At 40.1% G+C, this 15,434-nt stretch overlaps 1 protein-coding gene across 2 annotated transcripts in view; it reads right to left on the bottom strand.

Moving 5' to 3' along the window:
* The window catches only part of MYLK3 (myosin light chain kinase 3), a 35,578-nt gene extending 22,625 nt beyond the window's left edge, over nt 1-12,953 (bottom strand). Inside the window, exon 1 of one of the 2 annotated variants that reach the window (XM_082320054.1) lies at nt 12,872-12,953. In XM_082320054.1, coding sequence (XP_082176180.1) covers nt 12,872-12,880 — 9 coding nt within the window. In that variant the 5' untranslated portion in view covers nt 12,881-12,953. Of the gene's footprint in view, nt 1-12,698; nt 12,779-12,871 lie in introns of those variants that run through there. The other variant, XM_082320053.1, reaches the window with a different exon arrangement.
* Nucleotides 12,954-15,434: the final 2,481 nt, after the last annotated feature.

Genomic DNA, 15,434 nt, shown 5'->3' with positions numbered 1-15,434 from the left:
TGCTGTATGAGATAGGATAGTCTAGAAATTAAAATCCTTCCTCTACTCACTGCAGAGTAGTAGCAGCATTAAAATTACCCTCTCAAGAATATGTTAAATCCTTGCCACTTCTGTAAGACAAGGTTTTTTTACCTTTACAATAAAAAAAAAAAAAATTTTGTTACGTCTACCGAGGCCACCAAATAATTATAGCCAGCCTGGTGGTTCTGTATCATTTAGAGGCCAGTAACTGGTTTTACAAAAGACACCAAAAGCTTTAATACTTGGATTGTTCATCACCTTCAAGGGAGAGTTTGAATACCAAGCAATGACTTTAGAAGAAAACTTGGCTTGTGAAAGCTGATGAGAATCAGCATTTCATGCCACGTCTCTTCTCCTGATCAAAAAAAATATTTTAAAGTCACTGGTATTTTCACAGTGGTCCAGGATAGTACGGCATAAGTTTTATGATACCCCATATAATCTTATTTCGATAATCAAGCATACAATGCAGTAAAATATACAGCTCTATCTTAAAGTATAGGACGTTGGCAATAAAAGCTCTGCAATTCTGCTACTGCATTTAAAGAATGAGAGTTTTCAGCCAAATGCCTTTAAGTAATTAATTCTTTCAAGCCTACAAACATGCTTGATGACAAATAATCAAAACAGCCAAAATTTTTATTAAATGAAGAGTAGCAGCTGAATGCTGTCCTCTTAGGGACAAAAAGAAAAAGGTAGAGTCATTTGATTGTTATATTTAAAGTTAGACAACCTGCAGCAAATATTTCAATAAGGAACCGTAGCCACAGAAAGTCATCCACAGTTGCATACTTTGAACTTAAGTTGCCACCATCAGTGTGCTATTACAGGCACAGCACGCACAGTCGTGAAAGAATGCGAGCACAATAAAAGTGCGCAACTGGCCTCTGTGTTTGTTTGTGGGCAAATGGGAGTCTTTTGAAATCTTGAACCTTCTTAATTATTTAATGATTGAGAGCCAAAAGCATTAATGCTACCCCACTGTTATTTACTAGTGTTATTACTCATATAACTCTGATTATTTAATCTTCCTCACATACAACGGACTCTAATGGTAAATGCTGTGTAAAACAAAAAAGGGACTTCAAAAAACCCAAGAGGAAATCTCTGAATTTATATTAGTTTACACAAGCAGCCTTGCCTGACTACAACTCAAGGGGCACAAACCATCTCTTCCTCCTCCGGACTGAGCCACGTGGACTGTGTATTCCAGCTATATGGAACAGATTTCACCCCCTAATACCTACACACACAGTCCACTGCGAGATATGTAAAATAATGCACTGTGGAGAATTCTTGCTACGTGCAGCAAATATTCCTTGCTAGTGTTGTCTGAGGTACATACAGGGAAGATATAGTAAAAACTGCCTCCTACTCAGATACAGCTGGTCAACTTATAACATATATTACATCGTACTGTGTATGCATAAGCAACTGCAAATTTTTGGGTGGGATGAAGGATAGAGAAGAAGGAAACATCATTTGGCCCATAGTGAGAAGTTTTAAACATCTGTCAAAGTTAAGGTCAACTTTTCTTTTTTCTTTTAATTTCCTCCTCCTCTCTCTCCCCTTTTGAGCTGCTGGCAAACACACAAAAAGAAAAAATGGCTCCAATAGATCTGATTGTTTTGTCTCCAGGATGATAATATGTTCAAATACTGGCAAAAAAACCTTTTATTTCTTTTGCTCTGAATTACAACAGAAGGCAATTTTTGTTCAGAACATTGATTTAGTGCCCAATGTCTGCATCTTGCTTGAGCAGCCTGAAGAGAGCATTCAGTTCCATTGACAGTCTCAAGCCTTTCAATACTTACTGAAAAAATAAGAGAAAAATCCTAAATTGCCTGACTCCATGTTACAGATCATAGCATACCCATCCTTAGACATCACAAAAAAAGTACAGTTATTGTAACAAATGCAATAGCCTATTAAACTCACTTTTTCTTTGTGAGGAGCTATTGCTTATAATGAGATTTTGCATTACATACTGCAACACATGTCGCTTCATCTTCAATGCTCCCCAAATTACATCTGAAGAACTCGAAGTGTTGTATGAGCAACAAACAGCCGTGAATCTTGCAGGACCTCTGTAGATTGCAGAGCTATGCTCAGTCACCCCGTGGTGCCATTGGCAAAACGAACTGGTGAGTCACAACCCTCCATCATAGTCTGGACATAACTTGAATAAAGTTTCTGATGATAATTGGTCTCCTGTGGATTTCTGCTTATTTCTTCCAGGTAACAAAAAACGAGCACTGTGATCTGAAGTGTGTAGGCAACTACTTCCATTCCATTACGAGCTGAACTGAAATGAACGTCTAGGACACCTTTAAAATATCTCCAAGCTATCAAGTATCTCAGGAGTGCCAGAGAAAAGGAACATAAATGCTAGAGAACCAGCACTGCAAGTGACCTTACTGATGATGCCAAAGACACCTCTATTCTCAAGGGGAAAATGCGAGTTTATTCCTCTTTGGCTTCAACCCCACACACTCTCCCAGTTGCGAAAGAGAGATGTCAGAAAACAAGAGAAAAAAAAAATCACATTTAAAACAAAGAATCTATGATATGGCAGTTCAGTTATGATCCCTCCTTACTAGCTCTGACCCAAAGGAAGGAACACACACAAAGATGGGGTGAAGAGAAAAAAAAAAGTAAAAAAATAAAAACATCTCCAGCCTGCACTAAAGTGACAGCAGAGGCTTATATCCCAAACAAGAAATGTCACAGAGGTTAAAACCAGCTGCTCAAACAGATCATCTCGTTAGATTATTGCATTGCTTCCAACATCATAGTAAAACTGGAGATGGCTGAAAATATGTACGTAGATGAAAAAATAACCTTTTTAGAAGGCCGGAAAAAAAGCCAAAGTTTTATAGAACCTGGGGGCTTTGGGAGAAGTTTGCAATGGTTGCAATGTAACAGACTTCTAAGGAGACGTGGTAAAACATCACAAGCTTACAAAAAGAAAAAAAAACCAAACAGCAGATAAGCTCAGAACAATCTGGCTACATCTGTTAAACACTAATCAGGCAAAAAAATACTAATAAATATCCTTTACATATTTTGAAACCAGCTGTCAACTTTTAAAAGTTATACTGAAAATCTACCTAGTCTACATCTAGCTGCTGCAGCTCGTTAACACACACCTCTTAGTTTTCCCCCCAGCAAATGAAAGGGTAACTAAACTTTTTTAAGGTGTCTAAACGTTTGAAAAATTAAGCCCTACACCAGCAAGTAACTTCTCATGAATAGCATGTTTCCTAGACACATGAAAGGTAATAAATCATGTCCACAGAATAATGGTGCAGCAAGAGACCAATTCGCATGACAAATGGCAAGCACTGAAATGGGCACCGACTCTAATTTAGAAGAATAACGTCCAAGGGCAGGATAGCCATACAGTCTGGGTAAGTCTATCTAGTCCAATAGTTGGGTTTCCTGCTGAGATCAGACAAGAGATGTCCATCTGCCGTATTCGGTGGTGTACTAGGAACTGGCCCACACCTGCTTCAGAAGGCCAAGAACCTGACATTTAACAGATTACTAATGTCGGCTGTTGGTTGAAATCCACCTGCACAGTAAAATGGTCTATAAAGCACTATCAGTCTCCCCAAGTGACCCTGGCATGATACATTTCAATATTGCCTAGCTAACAAGAGTACAATGTTACTCTAGTATTATATCAACTAAATCTTAACAATCGCTATATAAATTCTTTTTTTTTTCTATATATTTAATGACAGAAAACTGTTAACGCAGTAGGTTATGAAACACTCTCTTGCAAGTCCTGATTTCTTCCCCCCTTCTGTTTTATTCTTTTTCAAACAACTGAATCTAAGTGTAATGCTCCCAGGCAGTGGCACAGCTAATGATAGGTTAATGAATCTGAGACCATGTGTAGTTTGTAATGCATCCCTGACAAGCAGCTGACAGCAGATAACTGAACAGATCAATTATGACATTTCATTTACATCAAAGTGATGAGAATTCTAGATAACGCTGTTTACCATTTGCCCACATGGCTTAACAAGAACCTTTAAGTCCTTCCTCCAGGTTACTTTGCCTCTCAGGAGGCCAAGAGAGCACCTGCTGCCCATCCACATTCACTCACTTGACCCCAGAGCTTATTCTCACCACCAAGTCTGTTACCCACAGAAACTACATTAAGAAGTTGTCTCATTACTTTTAATTCTCATTCTTTCAAACTTTTCTTTTTTTTTTTTTTAAATCCAAGCAGCTACTAAACTATTTTACCAACTTGGACCAGAAGGGTGGTCATCAGTAACGCTTCTCTGGTGTGGTGGTAATGATTCACCCTCCCACTCCTCCACACCCTCCAACAAAGAGCCCTCCTCTAGAAACTGAACAGAAAAGTCCTGTTGCTCATTCTGCTTTCCCTGCATTTTATTGATTTTATATCTAACACAGTCAGTTCCTTGTAAAGCCCGCTGATTTTAACAGTCAGCCACAAAAACTACCCTTGGATTCAAGAAGCCTCTCATTTGCAAGACGCTTTCTCACTACTACTAGGCACTCAGCAGAGAACCCTAAAGCACCTTTTACACCTCCCAAAAGCTCTCGTGTCTATGGCAGTTTGCTCAGGTACAAGTAATTTTAAGTCAGTAGGGATCTAATGTAATGTAGAAGAGTAGCCTTGGCTGTGCAGTAATGCCAATAGGAATAAAACCAGTAAAAGCAAATTCTGGTCACTGCAGTGATGTGATACGCCTCTCAGTATAAATACACAGGTAAGAGATCTGTTGCATAAGAAAGGGTTATTTCCAGACAGTCAACTTTTCAGAAAAAAAAACTTGCATAATCCAGAGTTCGCTCCAAAACACATCGAAACCAGCACAATCGTTCTTGCTGACTTGAAATTTGACTGGCTTCATATCAAATCCCTCAGAAAAGTCTCCGCTTTGCCAGCAACACGCTTTTGTCTGAGAAGATGACAATCACCAAATTCCACTGTGCTTTGTGTTGTCTTCTCTTCCCTTCCTACTTCAGGAGATCTTTTCAGCTTCGAGTTTGAAAAATTACCACAAAAATGCACACACAGAGCTGTACTAACTTCCTAACTTGTAACCATCATTTCCAACTTCACCTTTCTCAACGCCACAACTGTCAATTGCCATAAGAATATATCCAATTATTTTCTTGGCTCCTCCACTCATATTTCCAAAGTTAAAAGGCATTAATACTGTTCCCCCAACTACCCTCCTGGCCTTCATAGTTACTGACTGAAGTAGGATCACCTCAAGCACAATTTTACATTGCATAGGTTTAAGTGTTTGAAAGGTAAAACACACAAGCACCTCAAATCATGTCAGATGGCACTGGAATTAAGTGAATGAAGTGTTCGTGGGCGGCCACATCAAGGGCAGCCCCCAGCCACTCACAAACCATTTGGCTGGACTTGAGTGTGCCTTGGCTACTGACACACACTTTTGGAAACTTTTCCCAAGCGCTTGCAAAAGCAGCTAGTGCCATCGTTTCAGGTCTTGTGCAAGCTGGACTCTCAGTTATTGATTTGTTTCTCTCTCACATTTCTATCTGGCAGTTGCCATTGTGGTACAACAAACATCAAGCACTGTGCTCAGTGTTCCTTGCTAATAATGGTCTTTACAGGAACCTAACAATGGAGGGATTTTTATTTTTTTTTTTAAGTAAGAACACTCCTTGACATTGCTATTTCCCACTAATAACCAGAACACCATGTTATGGAAATTCTAGATCAAGTAAATAGTCATCTGTCCTATAATGAAGTCTGTTATGTGCTATATTCACCTGCTGATTTAGATCTTTGACATTTTGCTTTGACGTCATTCACAAACACACGAATAACTTTATCAGTTCAGGCTTAGTCTCAACACAAACTCTGATTTGAAAAGGATTCAGAGTAAGAGAGTTTGGGTACAAAAACTGGTGGTTTTGCAAACTCTTCTCAGTAACCAAATACTCACAGAGAAGCTACTTGCACTCCTTTAGGTGAATGTTTAAACGTCTGGGGGGAAAAAAAAAAAAAAAACACACACACACAAAAAATGCTGCATCCATTTCAGATGTGCAAAAGATCTCCAGCTAAATTTATAATGGCTTTCATCAAGTTGGACGAAAGGTAAAGGAAACAAACAAAAGAACGTCATCTACAGAAAAGCTCGTCTAAAAGAAACTTATACCGCATGCCAGTGAAATTGCAGAAAGCAGCTAACAACAGGCATCAAGCTTTCCAGAGCAAGGAATTTTAAACTTTCTCTCTCTAAAGCAAATAGTTTAAGAACAGTTGGGTGTGAATTAGAAGCCTTGAGTTAGGGCCCCAGTGGTATGATTAAGCACAGTGATCCATTTTTCCATCTGCAGTTGGTATCTCAGTACAAATATCTAGTACAAAGAGAAATCCACAGCACACTTGGAGCAGCCATTTTCACTCCCAGAACAGTAAGTACCCCCTAGTGCTTCTATCAGAACGGAGGCAGTTTTGCTTCTGAACCACCTCGCTACCTTCAATCAACAGCCAACAGACTCCAGAGTATTAATTTTAAACAACCACATACAAGGTTCTCTGCATGCAGAAGAAGCTCCTGAATTAAAACTACTAAATCATCAATTTTGCAATTCTGCTGTTAGATCAGTGACAAATTCATCTCCAGGTGCATTGCAGAGACAGTTGTAGTGTAAACCCAGATACACTGATAAGCAGCATTAGACTCGAAAAACAGCACCAAGTGCTGGCACCATAAAGCAAAGTCACTCAGAGGAAAGCAAGCAAATAACACTATTGATAAAAGATCCAGGACATAAATGGTTTGGATTTCTTATTAGTTGATATCAGGAGAAGCTGTCACTAAAGGGCAGTGGGGCAATGCCAGCCACACATCTAGTAACAGCACATCAAGATCTCCTCAGTGTGAGAAATTAGGAGAGTAATTAAAATGCTGGGCAGGACGCTGAAAAGACTGCAGTAATATTCCGCAGAGAGGTGAGCACTGGGACAGCAGGTTACAGCTGGCAAGAGTCTCTACATACAGTCCATGAAAATGGTGGAATACAGAGGTCCCTAGCTCTTGTTCAGCCACAAAAGGAGGGACAGGAAAATTTTGCAAAAGTTTCGAGAAACTGAATCTGATGAAGAGTGGATGTTATGAAATTCTGCACTGACCATAACCCAGTGGCAAGTGCACTGAAACAAACTCAATGCCCCACAGCAACGACTGACAGCTTTCTACCTGGCTGACCAAGACAAAGGAGCACTGACAGCCATGATAAGAACAGTTGTGCAGAGCAGGATGACCCAGTCAGCCATTTGATAACTTGCACCAATGTTTTCTGGCTCTAAGACTGATAATTCTGTAGAAAGCAAACCCAGAAAACAAGAACGTCAGTTTGCTACAAATTTGGTGATTGACTATTTTCTTTTTATAGCAAGAGGAGTCAAGGAAGATGCAATTAAAGCTGTGCCATTTCCTAAAGAGGTGCTGAAAATTAACCAGGACCCTGAAGCTGAAGCTCCCAACACTGAGACTCTGGGGGACTTCAGCTGAGACTGGGACCAGGAACTCACCAAGAAAATATCCAGAACAAAGCTATTTATAGAAAAAGGGCATTTCTTTTTAATTCTACCCACCCTCATACAATACCAGTGAGCATGCAATGACAGTGCTGGAAGCGATCAGGTCTCTGAACAGAAGCATTCAGGACAGTACATACCTGAAGTCAGAGGCATGTGTATATAAGTTGGATGAGCGAGAAAGCACCTGTACCGCTTAAACCTGAACACCAAAATGAGGACACAAATGAGAGAATGAAAGGTGAACCACAAACACAGAAGACAACAGCAGGAGGACCTGCTAAGTCCTGCTCTCTCAATTCAGCCATGGGAGAAGGTGAAAACAAACCTGGTTTGTAATGTCAGAGACTATATATAGTTTACTACTCTAGTTTCTGGGATATGAACTGTCTGAAAGGATACTCAATAGAATATATTTAGACTGCAAACCACTATACACTGGTGCAAAACTCAAATTGGAGCATATGCCATCTTTCTCTTGAGTTCCCGCAAAGCCTGGGAAGACAGTGTTAACAACTGAGATGCTCAGAAATTTTCCAACCATGTATTTTTCTAGAAGTCCCAGTCCTTCAAAGTGGCTTACTACCTCCATTGATTTTTTTTTTTCAGTCTGTCCACCTTTCTGCTAGCTCCCCATAGGAGTCTGCATGTAGCCTGCCAAGACTCTGGACCCAAGGATGGTAGTTTCAAGGTCTCTGCAGTACATGGACTGCCCCAGAGCCTGGGATCCCAGATCTGGTCTGCTGAGTAGAGGAGTGACTCCCCAGGTAAACAGGAGCCTGAATTGCAGGTGTCAGGGTCTGGTCTCCATCAGGCCTATCCCAGCAGCTCTGTAATCCAAGCATCAAATAACTACACAAAACGGGAGACAACTCTTCAAAGAGAACATTACAACAAAGGTAATAGTTGTGCAGTGCAAGACATTCAAAAACAAATACACAAAGGTCAAGATGTGAACCAAGAGTACCTGAGGAGTTTCAAATAACTCTACACAGGACTCCCAGAAGAAATCTGAGTAGTAAAATCAGTAAGATGTTACCCAAAAAAACGACAGTGGAATGCACACCCCCTACCACAGACAAGAATTAGGAGAGGATCATCAAGATTAGCTTCTGTTAAGAACCAGGTGACTTCAGATATCTCATTAAGTGGCCACATCCTAAAATAAGAATCAGCTCCAGCAAGTCAGCAGAAGAAAGAACTGCACCGCCAAGGTTAAAAGGATTTGAACATCAAGGCTGTTCAGCTCATGGAAAGGAAAAGCTTGAAGCAAGTATAGGCAACTTGGTCTTCAGGCACATGTTAGAACACTCCTATCACTGCCTTTCCTAACAAAGAGTCCGATTAACTTCGGAAACACAAACCGCCTCATTTTATTGCTTCAGCATGAACTACACCCTCCACTGTACATCTGAGCAATAACACAAATTTCCAAGCAATCTGTAAACACAGGCCACTCCTCACAGAGCTGCCTAGTGTTATGAGTCCTTCCGTAACACCAGGGTCAGCTGAGCCAGCCACTTACAAGCAAGCAGATCATCAAGTACTGTGCCAGAAAGAGACTACAGCCAACAAACATGCAAACAACAGGTTCCACACTGCAACCACTGAAATCAGAAGTGTACGTACACTCATCAGCTCCTGCTGGAACAGGCTCGAACCCAGCTTATAGGCTGCCATTCTACATGGGAGAAGAGGGCTCTCACTAGGATTAATGTTAAACTTGCAGATTAGAGCAGTTCTCACCAACTTTAGCAAGAACTGCATGCATGGTCCAAGACCCTATTTATCCTTATATGCTTCTCTGCTGTTTATATTCTCCAAAAATGAATTTGAGTGCTAGGTTTGTGAATAAAGCAAAGAATGATTTTCCAAGCGATAAACATAATGAGTTTGGTAAGCTGGCCGGCGTGATGTAATCCAATGCAAGACATCCAAAACAAAGTTATGTTTGATTCTTAGTTCACTGAGGACTAGGAAAACTAATAAATCAAACTAAATCCAAGATAGCTTTTACCTGTGGACCTTAACATGTTTTCAGAAGAGAAGTATCATTTATGACTAGTTTTACAGAACGGGAAATTGAAGCAATGAATATGAAAGAATTACTCAGTCACCCAATAGATCAATTACAGAGAAACAAGATATTCTGAATCTCATTATAGCCTTCATATTATTGCAAAAATACTAACTCTGCTCTGCACAGAGCCAAGCCATGGAATGTCATGTAGACAGAGAACTGCAGTACTGACTTTTTTCCCCCAAGACATGACTAGTCCAAAAGACCCTGATCATTTGCTTTGATGGTTCTACAGCCACCTTCTGCAGTCCTTCCTGAAATATCTTTCATTTGCGTTCCTCCAGCAACAAGCAAAAGAAAATTGCATGTATTTCAGGCTGTTTAATACCTTTCTTTAACAAAAAAGTTGAACATCAACAATTTAGATGAAGAGCAGTTGAGTAGTATATTCAATTAAATTAATAGACCAGATTTTTTTTTGCTATGTTGCCATAAATAGACAATAAATCATGTGGTGAGAAGGGTATGTAATGTACCTAGTCTTCTGAGCCATTCTGTTTCTTATGCAATAAATGATATCCAGAAAATCGTATTGTACTGTTGGCTATATTAAATCCACTACATGATATTACATTAGATTAATTTGAGGCTTTGGAACAAGATCCTACTTGTTGAAATTAGTAGAAGTTTTGTTATTTTCTTCAACTGGGCCAGAATTTGGTTTATCACTGGTGATTTAGTTCAGTTACTCCACTGGCTCTTTAAAGATAAAACTAAATGATTACAAATATAAACTCTTTAAGAAAGCTTATTAGAGCTAGTACTGAGCAAAATACATGAGGAAATTCTTTCTTCAAAATTTTCAAAGAAAACAGCCCTAAAAAACCCCACAACAATCTGGTCCATTCCCATTTAAAATCCAACTCCTACAACTTTTTTTAATTACTTGAACTGTATTATATGTACATGGCATTCTTTTTAAGGTTGCTTAAGTCCATTTTCTGCTTCTGTCTGGATAGTAATAGTCTTTTCAGCAACTCAAAAAGTAGGCAAACACAAAAAAAACTGAAGAAAACAGAAACAGTGTTTCCCTAGACTTCCTGCCACTGTAGCAACCAGAGCTTAGCTCCACAGATGGCATTAAAACAGTGTGGTTTGATGAATAGCTTATAATGGCAGAAAAGCAGATTCCTATTCTCTCTTCCACCAGTGACATCTCTACGGCTCACTCCTCTTGCAGGGTTTGCCGTCTGTTGATCAGTGGTTAAGCTTTCACAGACAGAATCTCTTTTGCTCCGTTTCCTCAGACCCTTGCACAATGGGGTTCTGATCTCACAACTTTTAAGTACTGCCACAGAGCACGCATTTGAAGTATTGAGTGCCTGGCATTCAAGTTGATTGCACTGCTTTTACTGCAGGCCAATGCAGAATTTGGCTCCTCATTAAATCGCCTCAGTGTGAGCCTGCCCGACAGATTCATTGTCTTAAAAGTCTCAGACATATGACAACTAAAGCAAAAAGCTGTAACAACCAACCTCCACATAATCTGAATGGCAGTCTGGCATCCTATACTACAAATATACCACTTAGAATAGCAGTTTTAATGTGCCAGGGCTCTCACAAAATATAAACTTATTTACAAAGGCAAAGCCTGCACTCATCATTTCAGAAACACCTCCTTGACATCGGCAGGTGTTTTGCAAGCCAACAGACCACACAACCTGGCCGAGAATGTCAAACACAAATAGCACTTTACAAAAGGCACAGAAACCAATACTGCGCCATCTAGAAAGTTTTTACTTTCTAACTAGGGTCACAATAAAACACTAAGGAGTCCCTTACCGTAAATCTCTTTATGTAATCAGAAACACAAAATCCTCCCATGCTCAAACGAAGGGATCTGTGCAGGGAAGATTCTTGATATAAAGTTCCCATCCTGTTTGGCTTGTATGGTGGTCACCCAGGTAGCCCGAAGCCTTTTACTGAATAAAGCTGCACAGCCTCCCTGGATCTTGCTAGAATTCTGCTTGTGAGATAAACTAGGCATTTCATCTTATCTGACACTACACCAGGCATTTCAATCATTTCACTTCCTTATCAGCAGCACTAAGTTCCATCCGTATCCCAGCAGCTCACTTCCTGAGTTACTGATAACAGCTACTGTAAGGCATGGAAACAACAGAAGATGACAGCCAAGTCTCTTGAGTCACTAGAGTCCCTTCTTCGCATTTCTCTCTTGCTTAGCTTATTTTTGCCCAATTTAACTTTGCTTTAGCTGTAACTTAAGGACAGCATGTTTGCTTCAGCCAAGCAGTGACAAGACTGTCATTTATCTGACGCTGCTCTTTTTTTCAGTAACACTGCTCACTGCTGCAGGATATTTGTTTTAACATAACATGATTCTTATACATGTGGGCATTTCTTTTATTTCTTAAGCGATAACATAAGAACAGAGGGAACAAAAGAATGAACAAAAAAGGACAAATATTCATCCTCCATCAGAATTCACATACCTATTTATACCTTCAAGCATTGTCTTGACAGTCTGATGCTATGCACACAGAGCGATTCACTTCAGTCTGTAGAATACCTTATGGTCAAACAAAAGTACTCACACAAATGTATGTTGCCACGAAGTCCACGTAGGCATATTTGTGAACCCCTAGATTTAGAATCTTAATTTTTTTTTCTACCTACACAGTTAGATTAATAAGCAGCCATAATGCACCCAAATGATGTCCCTCCTCATGCATTTGGTCCTCAACTAATGAATTCCTTTTTATTTTGCCCTGTGTAAAACACATTTTTTTTTATTGAGTTCTTACCTATAAAATTGTGTCAGTGGAGTACAAATGTACACATATACAAAGACAACAGACACCAAGATGCTGGATGGCCTAAGAAGTAAAGTCAGTTCTGGAGAAGTAGAAGCAAATCTGCTTTCAATTTTCATCTGTGCTGTGCCTTCCTTTCCCACTCTGCCAACAAGCTGCAGTAGAATTAGCTCTGTTTGATTACTAGCTACAAGTGATCTCATATTAACCTGAATCTCACCAGGTATGGGTATAAAAAACGACAGCCACTCACTATGGACCGGTGGCCTTTGAGCAGATGGACAAGCATCTCGGACAGCAGTATCCGGGCTTAGCATGGGCCATGTCTTCACTGCTTAAATCAAAATAGAAGTGTGTTTTTTCACAGTGTGCACATGCACTCTCCCCTGAAAAAATCAAGCAAGCAATGGAGATAAGATACTGTACCTTTAGCATTATGATCTAAGAGATGTCAGGTCCAGAAGTGTGGGTATAGATCTGTGTACCTCTCTCACAGCAAAAACAAGTGCTTCGTTTCCACTTGGGTTTGTACAGCAAGATAACCAATATGCTGTTAAAAAACAAAACAAAACCAATATGAGTACAGACAAAAACAGTGAATTAAGGTGAATGAGGAACTCTCACAGGGCAAAAGCCAGAGAGGAGATGGCCATGCTTGCTGTGCTGCAAGTATTTTTTACTGCCTGGCAGGGAATGTTTACCAGGCCATTCAATGATCAAGTGAAAAGGCCAGGGCTTGCCTGGGGTAGAGGATGATTTGACCGCAGCTCATAGAGGTGAGCTAGTTCCACCGAGAGGTTCGCAGTCTAACATCCTGGTAAAGGGACACAGGCAACCGGAGGCTGCCTGAGACACTGGACTTAGACCTCCAGAAACGTGAGGTCCGTCTGTTGAGACAGTCTGACAGTTGTGTCAGACTCAGTCTCTGCGCCTTGGCTTTTCCACCTGTAAAACTGAGTTAAAGTCTTCCTAGCTCACAGAACATTTTCAGAGCCTTAGAATCTATTATTACTATTCTGCCTTTTAAAAGGCAAAATCAACCCATAAATCCTAGGTCAAAACTGCCCCAAAAATTTTAAGACACATCAGCTAGCTCCATATAGTGGTAAAGGAAAACTGCTGCCTTGGGAGCAGTAAGCAGCAGACTGCTGCTGGGCCCTTTTGCCTGGACAGGGTAAGACTGTTGCAGGCTTTGTGGCAGCACCTTGAGCAGTATTCCTGGCATTTGCACAAGGAACACTATCCAGCCACTCTCAATGGGAGAGGAGACTATCCACACGGGCGTCAAGCTCTTGAACATGGCCTCAAGGTTTTTTTATTAGCATGTAACTGACCGTACGAATTAAAGACCCCTATTCCAGATCCTAAGAGAACAACAAATGCTACAGCTATTCAAAAGGTGTAGTGCTTAATAGATGAGCCAGGAGGTCCCGAGACCCAGGGGAGGAAAAAAAAGTATTTTTAATACATTTGTGACTTATTCCAATAGCACAAATAATCATGCTGTTACTCCAGATTTAATAAAGAGAAGTTATTACTTAATGTGGCAGCAGAGGCATGTACAGCATGTAAGCGCCATGCCACGGGGGAAAGCTCGCATGACAAAGAGAATCCTTTAGGAAATTTGGCAAGCGGTCCGGAACAAGCAATGCTCAGCCTGCGACCTTCCGCTAGCAGATCTAAATACAGAACTGTAGTGTAAAACAACACCTTCTTGCAGTATTTTCATTAATTAATACTAAGAATATAATTATTATGATTATGAGCTTCACTAACTTTGCTTCTTCTCCATTTTAGCTTCTGAAAAAAAAAATCTGGAGCTTCTCTCTCCCCCATTTTCATTTCAGATCTTATGATGCTGATTCTGGACTCTGTTTTCAGAAGAGTATTAAAAGCAACAAATCAGTAGCAACTATATAACATCCAATCCACAACAAGGAAGCAGTCCACTTCTCACAAAGTTAAATGTATTGATGTGGATAGAAAACAGGCAATGGACACAGGACTACATTTCCTTTAGTACTAGGGAAAAGTCTAGTGGATTTTACATACAAGAAAAATGGAGTTTGGTGCCTTGCCCTAAATACTGAGAGCTAGAGACAAGGAATGTGCTCACTTTGAGTACGGGTATTCCAGTATAGGCTTTGTAGATGTCATGAGACATTTACTTAAAAGAATAAATGCAAAGCTTTTCCAAAAACAACGCAAGTAACACCCAACAAATGAAATCAAGATCAAGGTTAGTACTTTAGTTTTTAGAGCAACTCTTTGAATCTGCTATACTTAGACTCCAAAACTCTGCTTTCAAACCAAGAGAGGTGTTTGACAGCTAGATCAATGCATTCGGAGCAAAGACCAAGAAAAGGAAAAAGGTAACATTAAGAGGCTATTAATTACTACTAGCTTCCCCAGCCAGCTGCTGACAGATATGCCAATTCCTGCACTAACTACTGAGTAAAATGAAGGGGCTCAGCATTTTTGAGGTGACCTCTCTCATCTCCCAGCATCAGCCTCCATGAATTAGGAAGAGGCGCCTTGCTCCACAAACACATGCCATTTTCAGGGAATTTATAATCTAAACAACATTCCTTAGCTGAAACCATTAACATGGAAGTTAACGCAGAGTATCTTCCTTCTTGAAAATAAGTAGGGAGAAGCTTTAGTCCCTTGGGACATTTCTTTCACACATGCTTAAGAGTTACTAAATTACTTAAGTATTTTAGAGCCTTTTTATCATTAATAATCAGGGACAGGGAGCTACTACCACTGATGCCACCCAATTTAACTCATTATGACTATGCCCCAAAAAAAAAAAAAAAAAAAAAAAAAATCTAATTGAAGGTTTACAGTTCTTTTCCCAAAGGGATTTCCAAACTCTGCCAGTAACTTACCCTTTCATTACGCTTCCATCCATGCAACAAGCTAGAACCGAATGCCAGCATACAGGAGTGTTCCCAGGGAAATGCACGCAGAATCAGCAGGCAGAGTA

The sequence above is a fragment of the Platalea leucorodia genome (genome assembly GCF_965183815.1).
Source record: "Platalea leucorodia genome assembly, chromosome: 8".
In the NCBI taxonomy this organism is placed as follows: domain Eukaryota; kingdom Metazoa; phylum Chordata; class Aves; order Pelecaniformes; family Threskiornithidae; genus Platalea; species Platalea leucorodia.
This window is presented reverse-complemented; position numbering and strand designations above follow the sequence as displayed.